This window comes from Arvicola amphibius, chromosome 2, assembly GCF_903992535.2.
Source record: "Arvicola amphibius chromosome 2, mArvAmp1.2, whole genome shotgun sequence".
Taxonomy (NCBI): Eukaryota; Metazoa; Chordata; class Mammalia; order Rodentia; family Cricetidae; genus Arvicola; species Arvicola amphibius.
This window is the reverse complement of record NC_052048.2, coordinates 3,914,729-3,932,601: the sequence shown is the minus strand read 5'-3', so window position 1 is coordinate 3,932,601 and position 17,873 is coordinate 3,914,729. Positions and strand designations below refer to the sequence as shown.

General features: G+C 47.2%; 1 protein-coding gene across 1 annotated transcript in view; it reads right to left on the bottom strand.

Moving 5' to 3' along the window:
* Positions 1-17,873, bottom strand: part of Itpr2 (inositol 1,4,5-trisphosphate receptor type 2) — a 391,594-nt gene that overhangs the window by 253,548 nt on the left and 120,173 nt on the right. Inside the window, 7 exon segments of the mRNA XM_038317812.2 lie at positions 9,260-9,410; positions 11,269-11,413; positions 12,923-13,174; positions 14,294-14,479; positions 14,565-14,696; positions 17,196-17,269; positions 17,271-17,357. Of these exon segments, the coding sequence (XP_038173740.1) occupies positions 9,260-9,410; positions 11,269-11,413; positions 12,923-13,174; positions 14,294-14,479; positions 14,565-14,696; positions 17,196-17,269; positions 17,271-17,357 (1,027 nt within the window).

Genomic DNA, 17,873 nt, shown 5'->3' with positions numbered 1-17,873 from the left:
CAGGATCATCAATCTGCCAAACTGATCCTTAATGCTTCCCAGCTGGCCGATGAGCCACACGTGGACTCCGAACTGCTCAGTGACTGGGAGGGAACACGGCGCATCAGATGTGAGGTCTGCGGGGTTCACACAAAAGTGCACGCACAGACACACCAGATGCCGTCCAGACTTGAACATTCCTGCCACCCAGAGTGCTCCTCATGCCCCATTAGAGTCAATCCCTCAAAGTTCTCCCCCACTTCGATACCAAAGCAACTGCCCTGTGGGTTCTCGTAGCAATCACGCACACATAAGGTACCGTTTATTTTTTTTCTCATTTGACTTTTCAGGTGTGGGGAATATACGTTCCCTATATATATGGAATCCCATATACATTAGTGTGAGGTGCAGTGTCTAGACCACTCCTGTCATTCCCAGCAGCCTCAGGGGCATCAGGATCTCCCCACGGCTTCAGAGACAGTAGACTCCTCCATGCGCAGCTGAGGAAATGCTTTACCACGGTGTACTGGTTAATTTAGTGATGGGGAGGGCAGGGAGGAAATGCTTTACCATGGTGCACTGGTTAATCTAGTGATGGGGAGGGAGGGCAGGGAGGGCTCAAATCTACACGTGAAACTGTTTGCTTCTGACACACCTCACAGAAACATAGATGGGTCTTTCACATCTGTTGTGATGGAAAAGTATTTAAAAATTCTATGCAATGAGTATGAGCAACCCCTGACTGAGAGAACTATAGAAATGTTGTAGAGTAACTCCGTCTTGTAACATGAATTTGGGGTACACCTCACCCTGTAAGTCTTCCTAAGAGTACCAACAGCCACAGGTAACAGGACCATCTGAATCTTCTGCTAAAACAGTGCAGCAAAAATGACCAAGGTTTGTCAGGAGTGGCCAGACAGAATCACAGGTACAAAATATCAGTGTTTGGAGCTACTTATTTGGCGTGTCGTTTTCCATTCCCTGTATGTTTAGAAAGCTCGTAAGGCTCTCTCTCTCTCTCTCTCTCTCTCTCTCTCTCTCTCTCTCTCTGTGTGTGTGTGTGTGTGTGTGTGCTAACTCTGTGTGTGTGTGTCTCTGTGTGTCTGTGTGTGTGTGTGTGTGTGCACGTGTGCACATGGGTGCCTCGTGTGTGTGATTGCACATGCATGCATGTGTGTACAGGGTGTGGGAGATGTGTGTGTGCATGGGTGCCTGTGTGTTTGAAAATGTGTCTGTTCATGTGGGTGCACACGTGTATGCAAGTCTGTATATACTTATGTGGTTGTAGAAACCAGAGGTCAACCTCAAGCGTCATTTTCAGGTACTATCCAACTTCTTGGTGGTTGTTTGGTTGATTGGCTGGTTAGTTGGTTTATTGGTTCATTGATTGGTTGTTTAGTTGACTGGTTGATTATTCAGTTGGTTAATTAGTTGATTGGTTTGGTAGCTGGATGGCTAGTTGGTTAGTTGGTGGGTTGGTTGGTTGGTTGGTTGGCTGGTTGGTTGGTTGGCTGGTTGGTTTGTTAGTTGGTTGGTTAGGTAGTTGGATGGCTAGTTGGTTAGTTGGTGGGTTGTTTGGCTGGCTGGTTAGTTGGTGGGTTGTTTGGCTGGCTGGTTAGTTGGATGGTTGGTTGATTTGAGACAGGGTTTCTCACTGGCCTGGAGTTTCATTAAGTAGGCTGGGTTAGATGGCTAGTGAGCCCCGAGACTCAAGCTTACTTCAGCTTCCTCAGAGCTGGGATTCCACTACACACTGCTATTGCTGACCTTTACACATGGATTCTGGGGATTCTAATCTTTGTGCTTGCATAACAAACCCTTTACTAAGTTACCTTCTCATTTAATAATATTTTACAAATCACATTTGGAATGCTATTTTAATATTCAAATGTATGTATATTTATGGACAGCATACAATTTATGTATAGTCAAGTACACTGTACTAAATAAATATTTGTGTAAAACAAATAAGTATATGTTAGTACACTAGACATGGTACAGGTCAACTTTAGAACCAGAAACAGAACCTATTCTCATAGATTTTTGCCCCACTATTGTCTCCTACTCAAAAAATCAGAATCATTCTCACTGAATAATCTAGGCCAAAGTGTCATTAGAAGAGACAGATTTTTTAATTAATAAATAAAGACATATATTTGTAGGTTAGGGTGTCTAAAAAGTTTTGTCTTTCTGATTCACACTTCTTCATGTAAGACATGTCACATGTATTTGTTCTGATGGGGACGGAACAAGACAGGAAAGCTTACCGACAACCAGCATGATCCTCAGTAACTACTGTGGGCAAACATCACAAGGGGTACTGACACAAACCTACATGATACAGCCTGATGTATACCTGGGCTAACTAGCACACACAGTCTTGTATGTGGTCAAATATATATTGGCCAAACACAGCATGCAAAGCCTGACTGTATTATCTGAGGTATAGATGCAGCTCACCCGAGAAGGCTGGGGACCATGTAGTGATACTGCAGGACCAGTCGAGAGGAAAACTTGCGATGTCACCCCTCACGAGACAAAGGCATTTCTGCACCGCTGTAGCGGCTGAGCTATCATTCTCTAGAAATGGCAAGAGCTACAGACAGGAGCAGAAAATGAAATTTGGGAGGATGCCCTTGTGGAATGACAGCAGAGTGCCCATCAGAGGCAAAAGGACCACAAGAAGGGAAGAAGCATCCATTTCAAAACATGAAACCTTCAACACTGGGATTCAAAGCCTGTTTCTGAGATAAGACAACCACTCACCACAGAACAATGCCTTGCTTGTTTTAATCTTTTCGATCTAATGAAATCACAGCAAGCAAGAGCAAAAAGTCTTAGTAAATGCAAACTGTCTCATCCTGACTTCCCGGGGAAACTTGAGAAAAGTAGAGAACAGAGTTCCACCACAGGTCGTGCACAGATCCTGGAACATGAGAAGCTGGGGCAAGAGGAGCCTGAGTTTGAAGCCAGCCTGGACTGTGCAGAGAGACTTAACTCAATAAAAAGCAAAAACAAAGGAAGGAGAGGTAGAGGGAAGAAAACAGAGAGTCCGGAAGGAGGGAGGGAGGGAGGGAGGAAGGGAGGGAGGGAGGGAGGAAGGGAGGGAGGGAGGGAGGGAGGGAGGGAGGGAGGGAGGGAGGGAGGGAGGGAGGGAGGGTCAAGCCAGATTGAGTGCCCGCCAGGCCCTCTAATTTTCCTCCAGCTTTCCCGACACAAGCGTCCTCCTGGGTCCTCATATACCCAAAGCGCTTCTCATCGATCTTGCTCCTAACCTCTCTCCCACCTGTGTTGGGCCACCGGGCTACACATCAGCCAGGCAACTCTGATCCTTTCAGGCCTTATGGTTATCTGTATCCCATCCTCTAGGTCCCAAGGCAGTTCATCTCTGTGATTAGTTAGCAAACTGGCTACGGAGACTAGCCCTATAGTGTACTCTGCGTTTGACTGAGAGACCCTTCCTCAGGGAGTCAGGTAGAAGAGGGCTGGAGTGTGATCCCAGCCGAGAATCCTTGGAAGAGACCCAAGGGGGATTTCCTAGCTCAGGTTGGCCTAGGGCATGCCTGGCCGAGACGGCTCTTAACTGGGTTTACTGAGATGGGAAACACCACTCGGAAATCAGGCAGCACCAGTTCATTGGCTGGACCCTAAGCTGCGTAACTGGACAACGGGAGCTGAGCAAGTGTGAAAGCAAGCATTTCTCTCTCCCTCCTTCTCTGTGGATGTCATATGACCAACTGTCTCGTGCTGTGGTATCTGCAACTTCCTGCACAGTGATAGACTGGAACCTGGAACTGAGCTGCCTGTTTCTAGGGTCCTTTGTCACAGCAATAGAAATGACATGAGGACAATCTCCGGACCTGAAGTCTCAGAGAAGGAAACCACACGGAACAAAATTCTCCGTGGAGTTTTCTAGTTGTTCCCTGGATTCCCTGGTACAGAGATGACAGTCACTGACTGGCACAGGTCTGCATGTCAGAGAACTGTGGAAAACCCCAAGAAGATGCAGTTATGGACAAGCAAAACAGTAGGTGATAGATAAAAAGAAACTTTTGACTGTCTGGTCTCTCCGTGTCCTGTGATCTGTTATCTTGCTAGATTTTGGATTAAGGGCTAGGGACAGCTGTGAAGAGAAAGGCTAGCCCTAACCAGATGCCTCACTGGACCTGACGGTACTCAGTGGCCAGAGTCTGATGCCATTGGCAAGTATCCTCTCCAAACCCAGACAGAACCAATCAGTCAGCAGATAAAAAGGGGGACTATGGTGGGGGGTGGGGGAGAAGGGACAAATAACGTCAAGGATGTTTGATAATGCCTTGGGGGATCATGTTATTTTATATTTGCACATATATACATATGTATATTAAATGAATTTATGCCATTTGGGCTGACAATGATCCCACAAGAACCACAGACTATCTAACAAGGCATGAGAAACTTCCATTTAATGGTTGGTTAGGGTAGTCCAAGCAACTTCCAAAACAATATAGGCTACTGCTGTGGCCCTTAAATGTCTCTCAGAGATAGAAGGTAAGTCTCTAAGGCTGAAGACACCACACACTTTGGACACAGGACTCAGAAGACTCAGGCTGTATCTAACATAAACGCCTCAGAGATCCTAGCTTTCATAACACCAGGAAGGCTCTGTGCAAGCTGCCGCAGGAGTAAAGTGTGTTCCTACCCAGTTGCGATTCCTACAAATCATGATGAACAGCAAAGCAAGATGCCCTGTGGTGGTTTGAATGAGAATGGCCCCATTGGTTCCTGTATTTGAATACTTGGTCCCCTGTTGGTAGAGTTGCTTCGGGACACACATACAAACATACATGAAAAGGTAAAAAGCAGTATCTTTGGACTGTACTTCCTTTGGTATAAAAAAAACTTGCATAATTTAATAAATGTACTACTTGCAAATAATACCCCAGATGTCCCATTTGTTGATCATTGTGCTCATGGGCTTTTTGTCACTTCTATGTGTGACAAAATAAATAAATAAATAAAAGTGTCTCCTGAGTAATTCTTCAACGCAAAAGATGAATCACACATTCGGCACTTTAAACCCCAGAGAGCGAATGACAGTGTGAGGCTAAGCAAGCGGCCAGGAGTCAATGCCCTTGTCTGAAAACAGTATTTCTTTCCCTGATTGATAACACAGCCAGTAAACAGTGTTAGATTGATGAGGGTGGGGATCAGAATGTCTCCTTCCGGTAAAAGACGGGGCACTGGGGCCAGCTCCTGTCTCCAAGAGAATTCTTTTTCTTTACTGGTTTGATTGCTGCTGCTGCTGCTGCTGTTGTTGTTGTTATTTAAGGGGTTTGGTTTGTGTGGTTTGTTTTGTAGTTCTCTGAGAATTTTGTACAATGTTTTTTTTTTTTTAATCATATTCTTCCCTCTCCCACAATTCCTCCTGGATCCACACCCCCCCCTCCCAACTTCATGTCCTTTCCCTTAATACATTAAGCACAATTTTACTGCTCCAATACACTTGGGTGTGGTACCACCCACTAGAGCATGGTTAACTTAGCAGGGACCACATCATCAAAGAGAAGTGAGTCTCCCTCCCCCAGCAGCTATCAGTGACTGATGGCTACTCGGCTTGCAGTAGGACTCTGTGCCCACCTCCCCTCTACATGCTGGGGTTCTGTATGGTTTAAGCTTCCTAGGTCTTGGGCATGCTCAGCTGCCACTGGAGCCTGGAAAGGGAAGCTTAGCCTCACTTAACAATGTCTACAGCACACGTCTGTAAAGTGGCTCTGGTGGGGGCACAGATTCGGGGCCTTCTCTTTCTTGGCTTTACCTTGTGATGCTGCTCGGGCCCACATAGTCTGTTCCCTCTGCCCATAAGACTCCAGGATACATCCCTTTCCCCCCCTCTTCCAGCCTTGTTCATTCTAGAAGCTCCCAGGTCACCACCTTGAATCTTCTAGGACCCTTTCTCTCTATGTTCTCATCTGGACTCACTCAGTATTTGAACTTTCCAAGGGTGATTATCACACAACCCCTTTCATTTCTCTCCCAGTGTGAAAGAATACCTGGAAAGAACAACTTAGGGGAGAAAGGGTCTTTTTCTGGCTCACAATTTGAAGAGGCACAACCTGCCATGGTGGGGAAGACATGGAGGTAGGAACGTGATACAGAGACTCCTCACTAATGTGGGATTCCCCCTATGTATGCTGTGAATATGTTTTATTACCATTGGTTAACAAAGGGCAGAATAGAGCTAGGCGGGGAAAACTAAGCTGGATGCAGGGAGAAAGACCTCACATCTCCAAGGACAGGAAGTGGGACCAGGCCATAAATGTCAGTGCACACCCCCTAGTGACCCACTTCCTCCAACACGTTTCCGAAACAATACACTAACTGTGAAGCCCGTGTCCAAATGCCTGAGCCTATGAGAACATTCACAGTATGGGGCCGCTTCCCCCTCCTAGACAGAGGAGGTAAACTCACAGGACAAAAGAAGCAAATGAAACACATAAGACTCAGGAAGTTCCTGAAATTTTACAGAATCCACAAGTCTCCTCATTAAGGTTATAAATGCAATAAGCAATTGCTGGGGAGAGGAGGCTCCATTCTGCACAGCTGCCAGAAATTGTAAGGAAGCTCCAGGGGGGAGCTTGCTGAGCTGCCCATGCTGGGTAGGGGCTGTTTTTGAGTCATACATACTCCTGTAAGTAACTCAGTTACTCACTGGTTCACGAAGCTAGATTTGGTCTGTCCTCAATGTCCTCTCTGGGGTGAAGAGACATGTGCTCATATCCCTAGTAAAAAGTTACACGACATTTTCCCAGAGGCCCTGGTAGTTGGAGCTGTCGGGATAACTGTCCAGACCACCGATGACTGTTTCTGCTGCAGTAACTAAGTCTTTGCTGCACTCGGGGCTCACGCTACACTCAAGGTAGAGAGAGCACTGTGTTGGGGCAGCTGGCCCAATCCCTGCGTTCAGGGGCGTGGCTGCTCCAGCGGGGTAGCATTCCCCTTAAATAGGATTGGGGAGCCGGAAGGTGGCCCGTTCGTTTGTCCCGCGCTCACCTTCAGCTCCGCTGGACCCTTGGTTCTGTAAGTTCCCTTATCTCCCCTTGTATTAAAATTAAATAATTATAAAAGGACTATTTTTGGTTATTTCCAATCTTCGCCGCATCATCTGGCGCCCAACGTGGCTACATCCACTTAAAAACCTTACGTGGGACAAACCGCGACTCGCTGTCAGGTTTTTTCAGGCCTCAGCCAAAGTTGGTTGCCTCAACATTGCTATCAAGACTTCGTGTGGTTGCCCAGGTAGTCAATTGTCTCTGTCTTCTGTTGCACATTTTGGAAGTTTCTCGTTTGTGCTTCCTGGTTGCTTTGGTAATTTTACTCTCCTTCTCAGATCTTTGATGGGGTTAAAGATTAGATAATGGTAGCTACCTTCTAGATTATTTAGACTTCTCAAAGTAGAGTGATTAGAAAAATTCTTCGTTATATATTTCTCGCCTGATATTGTTTACTTTTTGTAATTTTATATGATCTGTTCCCATTGTATATAGTTGTATTTGGTTTCTGAATCTGTCTTATTTAGACAAAAAAGGGGAGATGTTGGGGCAGCTGGCCCAATCCCTGCGTTCAGGGGCGTGGCTGCTCCAGCGGGGTAGCATTCCCCTTAAATAGGATTGGGGAGCCGGAAGGTGGCCCGTTCGTTTGCCCTGCGCTCACCTTCGGCTCCGCTGGACCCTTGGTTCTGTAAGTTCCCTTATCTCCCCTTGTATTAAAATTAAATAATTATAAAAGGACTATTTTTGGTTATTTCCAATCTTCGCCGCATCAGCACTGAGGTGGTTTCTTGTGCTACATAACAGCAATTCACCCCTTAGCTTTTCTGTAAGCACCTCATTTGAAATTCCCGATCAGACAGTCCCTCTTCATGCCTGATTTGGAAATCTGTGTTTCCTTCCCATCATGTCCTGAGTCCTACAATGACAGTTACTGTGCTCTGTGCAGAGTCCCTTCTCCGGCCCTGCTTCTCCCAGCTGCCACCAGCAGCACCATGTCTCTCTCTCAACATGACTGTTGGGCAGGGTGTCCCCATGTCACACTCCTGAGCAGGACTTCCCATGTTATACTCCTGAGCAGGGTGTCCCCCCTCCCCCATGTCATACTCCTCAGCAGGGTGTCCCCCTTCCCCCATGTCATACTCCTCAGCAGAATGTACCCCCTTCCCCCATGTCATACTCCTGAGCAGGGTGTCCCCACAGTCCCCCATGTCATACACCTGAGCAGGGTGTCCCCCCTTCCCCATGTCACACTCCTGAGCAGGGCGTCCCCCCTTCCCCATGTCACACTCCTGAGCAGGGTGTCCCCCCCTTCCCCATGTCACACTCCTGAGCAGGGTGTCCCCCCCTTCCCCATGTCACACTCCTGAGCAGGGTGTCCCCCCTTCCCCATGTCACACTCCTGAGCAGGGTGTCCCCCCTTCCCCCATGTCATACTCCTGAGCGGGGTGCTCCACCTTCTCCAGTGTCACACATTTTCTTCCATGAACCCAGACGCTAACAGATGACTACCACAAAGACATATTTGGCCCTCTTGTCTCCGTGTGTGACTACTCCAAAGGGCCACCCCAGATCAGATCCTCCATGTGTCGCGCTGAGGTTCAGTTCTAACTGTACTGCAGATCTGCCCAACCCCGCTTTGCTCTCATCCTCACAGGGATGTGTCCAGCATCCTGCTCGCTTCCTTACACTTCCTAGAAACAACGTTTCTAATGTAATCACCCCTATTTTAAAAATGCATGGCTATGATGTGGTCACTACTGAAAGTCTGATGGCTCAGATCCCCAGAGCCCGTGTCAAAGCTAAGCTGGCAGGGTACCTGCCTGTAGCCCCTGCACTCTGGAAACAGAGACAAGGGGCTCCCTAGGGCAATACCCAGAGTAGCCGGGATGAGTGCACTCTGGGTTCCCCAGGAGATGCTGCCTCAATCAATAAAGTGAACAGCAGTCTAAACAGTCTAAGCAGTCAACTTCAGGCCTGTACATGCATATACACACATGTTCATGCTCACCAGTACATGTGTGCCCATAGACATGGGCACACACACTATATACACACACACACACATACAAAACCCACATTATTATTAGAGGAAATTGCTTGGATGTCCACCCTGTTATCATGTTGCCCCATCAAGAGACAGTGCCTGAACGGACTGCTCACACATGCTAAATCTACTTCTCTATATGTTTGGTTTTTTCTCAGTCGTGCTTAATAGCAAGAACACTATCATGCTCCTCAAAAGTTCTTACTTCCATCTTGAAATTTGCTCAGTCTTTCGAAGTAGGATGACGCGGGGGCCTGGACGATGTCGAGGATGGCCAGCAGCGTCCTCGTCAGCCTCAGCAGCTCGCTGAAGCTGTAGAATCCAAAGTAGATCAGGTTCCGGGCCAGGTGGACCACCTTCGGCAGGAAGGAAGGGGACAGGAGAGCATTGAAAATGGAATACACATTTGCAATTTGTACATGTAAAGCGGTTTCAGTATTCTATTTCCTTAACACCTGGGGATTAAAATCCCTTGAAAAGCCACTGCTCAGATTGGGACTGATCCAAATCTAGGGTCAGCTTGTAAGAGGCTTTAAGATGATTTAAGGAGTTTATGTTACAATATCTACTACTAATTAAATGTAAGTCGGGAGCATACCACTTAATCAGTGGTTAAATCACTTTAATAAATATGAGCCATAAATTGGCCCAGAGTTTTATGTCCCCTACCCTGGCCTGTGCTTTTCTTGGTACTATAGGAAATAAGGGCAAGATACAGACTCCAAAGCATGGCTCTGGTGCAGGCTGTCCTCCCACACTGTGCCAGATTGCTGTATGTCACAGCAGAAATGTCATGTCATACCCAAGGTTAGCCAGGATTAGACTTCGGAATGCTGCATAAAAGTCTCTCTCTCTCTCTCTCTCTCTCTCTCTCTCTCTCTCTCTCTCTCTCTCTCTCTCTCCCTTCTTCCCTCCCTCCCTCTCCTTCTCCCTCTATTTCCTCCTTCTCTTCTCTCTCTCTTTCCCTCCCTCTACTTCCCCTTACCTCCCCTCCCTCTCTCCCTCTCCCTCTCCCCCCCTCTCCCTCTACCCCCGTCTCCCTCTCCCTCTCTCTCCTCTTGTTTCCTTGCTCTCCCTCTGTGGGAAATCAGGTACCATCCATGTCACAGGACACTCGGCCCACAGATAAGCCACATGTCCAAAACCCGAGGTGCGAGGTGACAAGCCAGCACAGAAGCAGGTCCACCAACACCTACCCGAGAGAGGCAGGAACAGTGAGCACTTCCAGCAGTGACTGAACAGACACCACCACGCCACACCCAGACTCATGACTCACAGAAATGGTGTTTACTGTGGACTGCCACACTGGGAGGGGGGCTATGTCTCACAGTGTCCTCTCTCTGCTTTTGTTACTATATTATCTTCAAATTTCAATTCAGGTCAATGAGGCTCACTCATTGTTTCTATGAAGATGGGGAAAATGCATCTAAATATAAAGTATTCAAAACTGTAGCTGTTTACCAAGTGTAACAAAATTAACATATATGAAATGAAAATAAAACAAGGAAAGCTATAATTCATTGATAATTGAGACAGAACATTTTAATTATCAAGGCATAATAATAAAGATTAAAAGAAAATAGGCTTTATCTCTAATTCTATTGACTATTAGTATAATAGGGACAAGGCATTACTAGTCAAGGAGTACATGTGTCACACTAACCTATTAGAGAAGGAGGTGATTTTCTTCTCAAATTTGGAGAGGGGGCTCCATAACCTAAAGTCTTCCTCTTTTCTGTTTCAAACTGTACCGCATCACTACATGTGAACTGATTAACTAATCACTAATTAACATGTGAACTGCATTTCTACACATCATGCGTGGTTTCACAAGTAAGCTAATGAGTAAAAGTAAAGTTTATAATCCTAAATCTGTATGTTATCATCATCAGATGGAATTATATCTGCCTGAATCTAACAATTCAACTGCCCAGACACCTTGATGTTAGAGGAAGGGAAGGTCCATGAGGCCAAGGCATCTGATCTCTGACAAGAACACACTCATGCCTTTAAAAGAGGGGCTTTTAAATGCCTCAAGAGGGGCTGAGGAGACAACTCCGAGGTTGAGAGCATCAGCTGCTCATCCAGAGGACCTGGGTTTGCCTCCCAACACCAACATGGCTCTCAATCACCTGGTTCCAGTGGATTTGATGCCCTCTTCTGACCACTGTGGGCACTAGGCACAAAGAATATAAATTTAAATTTTTTAAATACCTCAAATGTCAGTTTATTTTTCTCTTTGTCTCCAAAAGGAAATGGCTGATTTACAACTTCTTTCAAATATTCTTCAACGAATTCCATCGTGAGGGCAAATTTCCTCTTCATGTCATTTCTGGAAGAGTCTGTGGTAGAGTCGTACCTGGACAGGTAACAAAAGAGCAAGTTAAATTGATGGGAAACACTGAGGAGTGGGGACATTATCTATTCTGACTCCCTGAGTGCACTGCCTTGCACACAGTGGGGATGTCATGTACTCTGACTCCCAGAGTGCACCGCCTTGCACACAGTGGGGATGTCATGTATTCTGACTCCCAGAGTGCACCACCTTGCACACAGTGGGGATGTCATCTATTCTGACTCCCAGAGCATACTGCCTTGCACACATCAGTCAACCTCTTGGGGTGCACATCCCACCTGTGACAGGGGCCACTGAAAACTGAGATGGAACAAGCAAGGGGGAGCCTGCCAGTCATCACACTCAGTCATCACAAGCTGTGAGCTATGATTACTTGTTTACTAGCTTCCAGAAACATGCCTCCTGCCAGAGAGCTCTCATTCTGCCCTCAGGAGGGGGTATCTTATTGACTCTTCCCAGATAAACAATGTGAACGAAAATGCACAAATCCCTTCCTGTGTTTTCCATTTCAAAGTTGAAGATGCTTCACTTTGCTTTCATCTGCTGAATTTAAATGTCATGATGCCTCTGTGACAGCTCATCTTCACCGTCAACTTGGCAGGATCTAGAATCCTCTAGAAAACACACCTCTGGGCACAGCCATGATGATATTTCCAGAGTCAATTAACTGTTGAGTGTGGAGAGCACGATTCCCTGGGCTGGAGACCATTACTGAACAGAGAGGAAAGTGAGAAATGAGATTTCTCTGCCCCTGAGTGCAGATTCGAGGTAACACTGCCTCGAGGTCCCGTCACTCAGAGCTTTCCTTCCATGACTGATGTCCCCTTGGACTGTGAACCTCTAGAAACCCTCCCCTCCATAAGCCGCTGCTTGTCAATTATGAGAAAAGTAATGAATACAATGTACTGGCTAGTTTTATGTCAACTTGACACAAGCTTGTGTCTCTGGAAGGGAGGGACCCTCAACTGAGAAAATATCTCCAAAGGATCCATCTGTAGGCAAGACTGTTGGACATTTCCTTAATTAGTAATGATGGCGGGAAGGCAGGCCATTGTGGGTGGTGCCAACCCTGGGTAGGTGGTTATGGATTCTTTAAGAAATAAGACTGAGCAAGCCATGAGGAGCAAGTCAGTAAGCAGCACCCCTCCGTGGCCTCTGCCTCAGCTCCTGCACCGCTTGGGTTTCTGTCCTGACTTCCTTCAGTGATGATGATGTGAAAGGGGAAGCCAAATAAACCCTTCCCCACTCAAGTTGGTCATGGTGTTTCATCACAGCAATAGTGACCCTAACTGGGGCTGGAGAGATGGCTCAGTAGTTAAGAGCACTGATTGCTCTTCAGGAGAACCCGGGTTCAATTCCCAGCACCCATATGGCCACTCACAACTGTCTCTGACTCGAGGTCCAGGGGACCCAACACCCTCATACAGACATACATGCAGTTAAAACACCAATGCACATAAAATTAAATAAAAAATAGTAATCCTAACTAAAACATACAGTTTCCAAACATACTCATGAATGGTGATCTTTGTAGGGATTTCGGTCCAGAGCCGGGCATAGCGAACAGGAACCACAGACTCCTGGGGATCCCGGTCAACATGCATGTGGAGCATGAGTCGACAGAAAGAAGCTCGGAGGTCAAAGGGCAGGCTCTCATCAGACACACACCGAAGGATCAGGTCTACAGACAGCTGTGTGGAGATCTGGTTGATGGCCAGATACTGGCGGTCCAAGCACATTCTCGCAAAGAGGTTTAGCTGGTACCTAAAAGCATGAGGCGTGTTACGTTATCCCTCTTTCCTCCATTAAGGCTCTAAACTGTTGCTGGGCATGCAAATTTATACGTACCCACAACGCTGAGCCAAACTCTTCAGACAGGGAGCAAATGACCGCACAGGTCTAATACCATCCCTGTTTCTACAGCCCTCTCACAGCCGGGATTTCAGCCCCAACATCAAGGGCACCAAGCCTGGTATGGCCAGTGAGACACAGGGAGCTGACTCTCTCCAACTTTCCCAGCCTCTGTTGGGGTGGGGGTGCGAAGCCTCCAGAATCTACACTGACTTTATCCTCACCTGGAGAACCAGGGTTCTCCAGCCTCTAAGGTCAGGGGTGCGCCGTTGGATTGGCTTTGAGATATAAAAACCAGGTGTTTGGCATCCGTCTCTGGTTCCCACCAACCTATCTGAGAACTTCCTCCTTGGGTTTTATCCCTTAAACTCAAAGAGTTGGTTGGGTCTTTTTCACTGTTGTTGGGTTTTTTTTCTCTTTGAAGGGGGGGGGAGGGCATCCACATGTCAAATCGCTTATGAGAGGACAGCATTGGGGAGCTAGTTCTCCTTCTGCTGTCAGTTCCAGGGATCAAAGCAGGTCATCAGACTTGCATGACAAGCATTGCTGCCTACTGAGCCGTCTTGCCAGCCCCCCAGCTAGGTTACTAAACCCAACATACTGACCCCTGGGAACCACCTCTCATGCCCTTGTTAATAAACACAGGTGCCCTTTCAAAACTACAGACAACCGACCCCTCTCAAGCCCCAAAGATCACATGCTCACACGATCCCGTCTTAACCCACCGCCACTTCCTGTGAGGCCACCTCTGTCACCAGATCTGTCTCACCCCAGCTTCTCCTCCCCCTCAGTCCACACAGTCAAGGTCCTGTTGCTTCTCATCTGCCCCTACGTCCCATCAGTAACAGGAAGAAACTACTTTTGCCTACTGACAAAAGTCCCAAGCTATCAGAGAACACAAGCAGAAACCACATATATTAGCTTTCATTCTGAGATCTTTAGGGGGTCCTGACCATCTCAGCTGCCCCCTTAGAGGTTTGAGAGAAGCGGCTCCTGTGAATGCTCCCTGTGGAAGGCGAGTGTCCCCAGTACCTATAATAGGTCAGAACTTCTAGGTCAGCCTTGGTGCCCTCCTTGGCTTCCTGGGCGAGGTGCCTGATGGCCTTGCCGTGAGGCTCCTTGTTGCTGTCAATCCAATAAAGCCAAACCTCCTCATCGTCAATGTCGTCGGGAAGGATGGAGCTCTCCATGGGGTTTTCCACTTGCATGGACACCAGCCTTGAAACAACGGCACACAAAATCTATTAAGAAGTGCATGTTCGGTGAGGGATGTTCCGACAGACGCCTCCACGGGGCAGCTTACTTTGTCTGAATGAGGATGTCCGCATTGCCAGGACTCAGCATGAATTTGCAGATGAGTTCCTGAGTGATGGGGATGGCAGTGCTGTTGGACACACAGAGATCAGACAAATAGTCCAGAAACCTAGGTGGGGAAGAGCAAACGTGAAGGAGAAGCATTTTATTTTCATGTTTTAACAATGTACCTTTTAGTAAGTCTTCAATTACTTCATTATTGTAAACAGAGCAACTTGAGATTAGCCACTCAATTTGATTTTTTTTTTTTTTTTTTTTTTTAGTTATTACAGGGTGTCCAGACTTGGGCTCTGTCAAGCCTCGGTATGTGTGAAGGTCAGAGGACAACTTTCAGTCGTTGTTTCTGTCCATCTCGAGGCAATCTCCTGCTTCTGCTGCACTGTGTCCATCTGGCCCAACCACTGTTGTCTGTCTGTCCCGCCTCCACCTCCCCTCTCACTGCAGGAGAGCTGAAATCAGAGATGGGAGCCAAGCGTCACTGCACCCAGATCTTCTACCAGAGATCTGGGGACTGAACTCAGGCCACCAGGCTTCAGCAGCAAATGCTTTTACCCCTGCACCATCTCACCAGCCCAAGAAAACATTTTAATAAAAATCACCACAACAGAAATCTGATTTGGAACTTAATAAAAAGAAGCCCGTGTTGATGCAGTTTTAATGTTTCATGCAGAGGTTTTCTGTGTTCCGCTCATCTACTGCATCATTAAAAGCGAATTAAACAATTCTTTCTATTACATATAGTCTTGTTTAGAATGGTGTGTGTTTTCTTTCTTCTATGTTTTTTAGGTGATATTCATCCATTAGCACAAGGACTCATGTTTAGAAAATCATTTATTTTCCCTCAAGTGAGTGTCTCCAAAACCAAATATCAATAAAAAAAAGGCAAAACAAATTGAGTATATGACAGGGTTAGGAAGCACGCTCAGGAGAGGATGGTTGGTCACAGGAGGGTACGGTCACAAGGACGACAGGAGGGGACTGGTCGGGTCACAGGAGGGGATGGTCGAGGTCACTCACAGGAGGGGATGGTCAGGTCACAGGAAGGGACGGTCACAGCAGGGGATTGGTCAGTCACGCCCTGTGCACCTTCTAGCATTCACTGTACAGAAACTTAACAGAGAAAGACCTGGGTCTAGTCTGCATTCACTGTGCCCTTCTAAGGCAGCAATGGAGTGAAAAGAGGGAATGCAAACCCCCCTCAGCCCTGGCACCCACCCCTTCCTGTGCAGAGGCCCCCTCAGACCTGGCACCCCTTCCTGTGCAGCCCCCTCAGGACCTGGCACCCCCTTCCTGTGCAGCCCCCTCAGACCCTGGCACCCCCTTCCTAACTCGGTCAGAGGGTGCTCACCAGGATGCTGTCTGTCGTTCATTTTCTCCTTCCTAAAGTGTGGGTGAGAGCTCAGTAGCCCCCAAGTGTGGTGGTTACTGTGTCATCTCAACGCTGGGAAGGCTGAGGCAGGATGGCCTCAACCGGAAGTGAGTTCCAGGCCAGCTTGGCCTACAGTTGTGAGAGGAAAATAAAAGAAAACATCAGCCCTATGTTCAATTCCCAGGACCAAAATAGAAACAAATAATAAGTCATTCCCCTCGTTTTATTAAAATCTAGATAGCAATGCACACACTTCCCCATGAGAATGCTCTGTATATATTTAAGTGAGGCGCCCACCAGGAAGTGCCCAACCTTTTGACAGCACCGCAGCACGGTGCCAATGGCCCATAAAAGTGTTTGTCCCCATTGATAGCTCTCCTAGGACACATGTGGCCCACAGTTGCAAGCTGGCACCCTGGGTGAGGCTATGGAATATGTTCTGGGGGTTTTTGTGCCTTCTTTTGCAGTACTGGGGAATAAACCTTGGGCCTCACGTTCTCCCACTGAGCCCAACTCCTCAAAGGCTTTTTAGATTTATTTTACTTACAGGGCCCTACTAAGTTCCCACGCTGTCTGCCCTAAGTTCCAATGCCTGTCCACCTACGAAGTTCCACGCTGTCCTTAACCTCACTGTTGTAACCCAGTTCCTGTAATCCTCCTGCCTCAGCCCCCTTGAGCAGGCCAGGATTACAGATGTGAAAACACATGACTATATTTTGAAAACCACATGGAAGTCAATGAGTACATTGAATGTTAGTCTAGAGCTGGGGTGCAGTGGCAGCAGGCAATTCTCTTTGCTAGCCGGGTGTGAGCCTTAGGTTAGATTTACCAGCACCAAAGAGATGCAGAACAACATCTCTCAAGGACTCTGGTCCAATGTGAAGCAGAAAGTGTTTACCACAACGCCGCTGTCACAGACATAACCTGCAATCGCCTGCCCGTCAAGAGTCGTGCTGCAACAGATGCTCAACTTTTGTTGTTGTTGTGTTGGGGTTTTGTTTTGTTTATTGAGACAGGGTTTCTCTGTAACTTCGGTGCCTGTCCCAGAACTCACTCTATAGACCAGGCTGGCCTCAAATCACAGAGATCCACCTGTCTGTGCCTCCGGAGTGCTGGGTCAAAAGCGTGCGCCACCACTGCCCAGCGATGCCCAACTTTTTTGAACTTAAATTAAAAAATTCTCCCACCCTCGCCAGCGCAGAGCTGGGCTGGGGCCCCACCACTCCCTGGAGCAGACCTGGGCTGCCCGGTTTCCTCCTGAGCAGGCTGACGAAGGTCTCGATCTCTTTGGCTGTGATGTGTTTCTCCAGTAGTTTGCGGTTGTTTGTGTAACAGGCTGTGGATCGTATCTTCTGCTAAAATATCGTAGCCAATCTGGGACTGCATAACGCAGAAGTTCTTAGCGATATATTCCTGTGGGGAGAGAGAGACGTCAGGGAAAGGTATCCCGGTCCACCCAATCCAAACATGTAACCGAAGGCTGGGGATGGAGCTTTGTGGGAGATACGCTTGCCTGGCTTGTGCAAAGGCTCAAGGTTCTATCCTCAGTGCCGCAAATAACTAATTTATTAAAAGCTATGTCACTGATCATTATTTTTTTTAATGGGTACTGACATTCTCTAAATTGAGAAAAACAAATCCAAATTTAACTTTTTATGCCATGGCTTAGAATTTCACCAGGCTTCAAGGGCCCTCTGACCTCTCACCAGAAGTTACAATAAATCAATTTTGGGGAAAGAGTAATTTTTAAACAAGTCTGTGACTGTGTGTGATGCTCAGTCCTGGAGCCTGAGATGGGTGTGGCCATCTGAACGCCCCACGTGGACTCCAGTTGTTTTGTTTTGTTTTCCTCTGACTGACACTAGAATGACCAACAAAGTCGTCTCTGATAAATAATATCAAAACCTTAGCACATGTATCAGTAAGGAG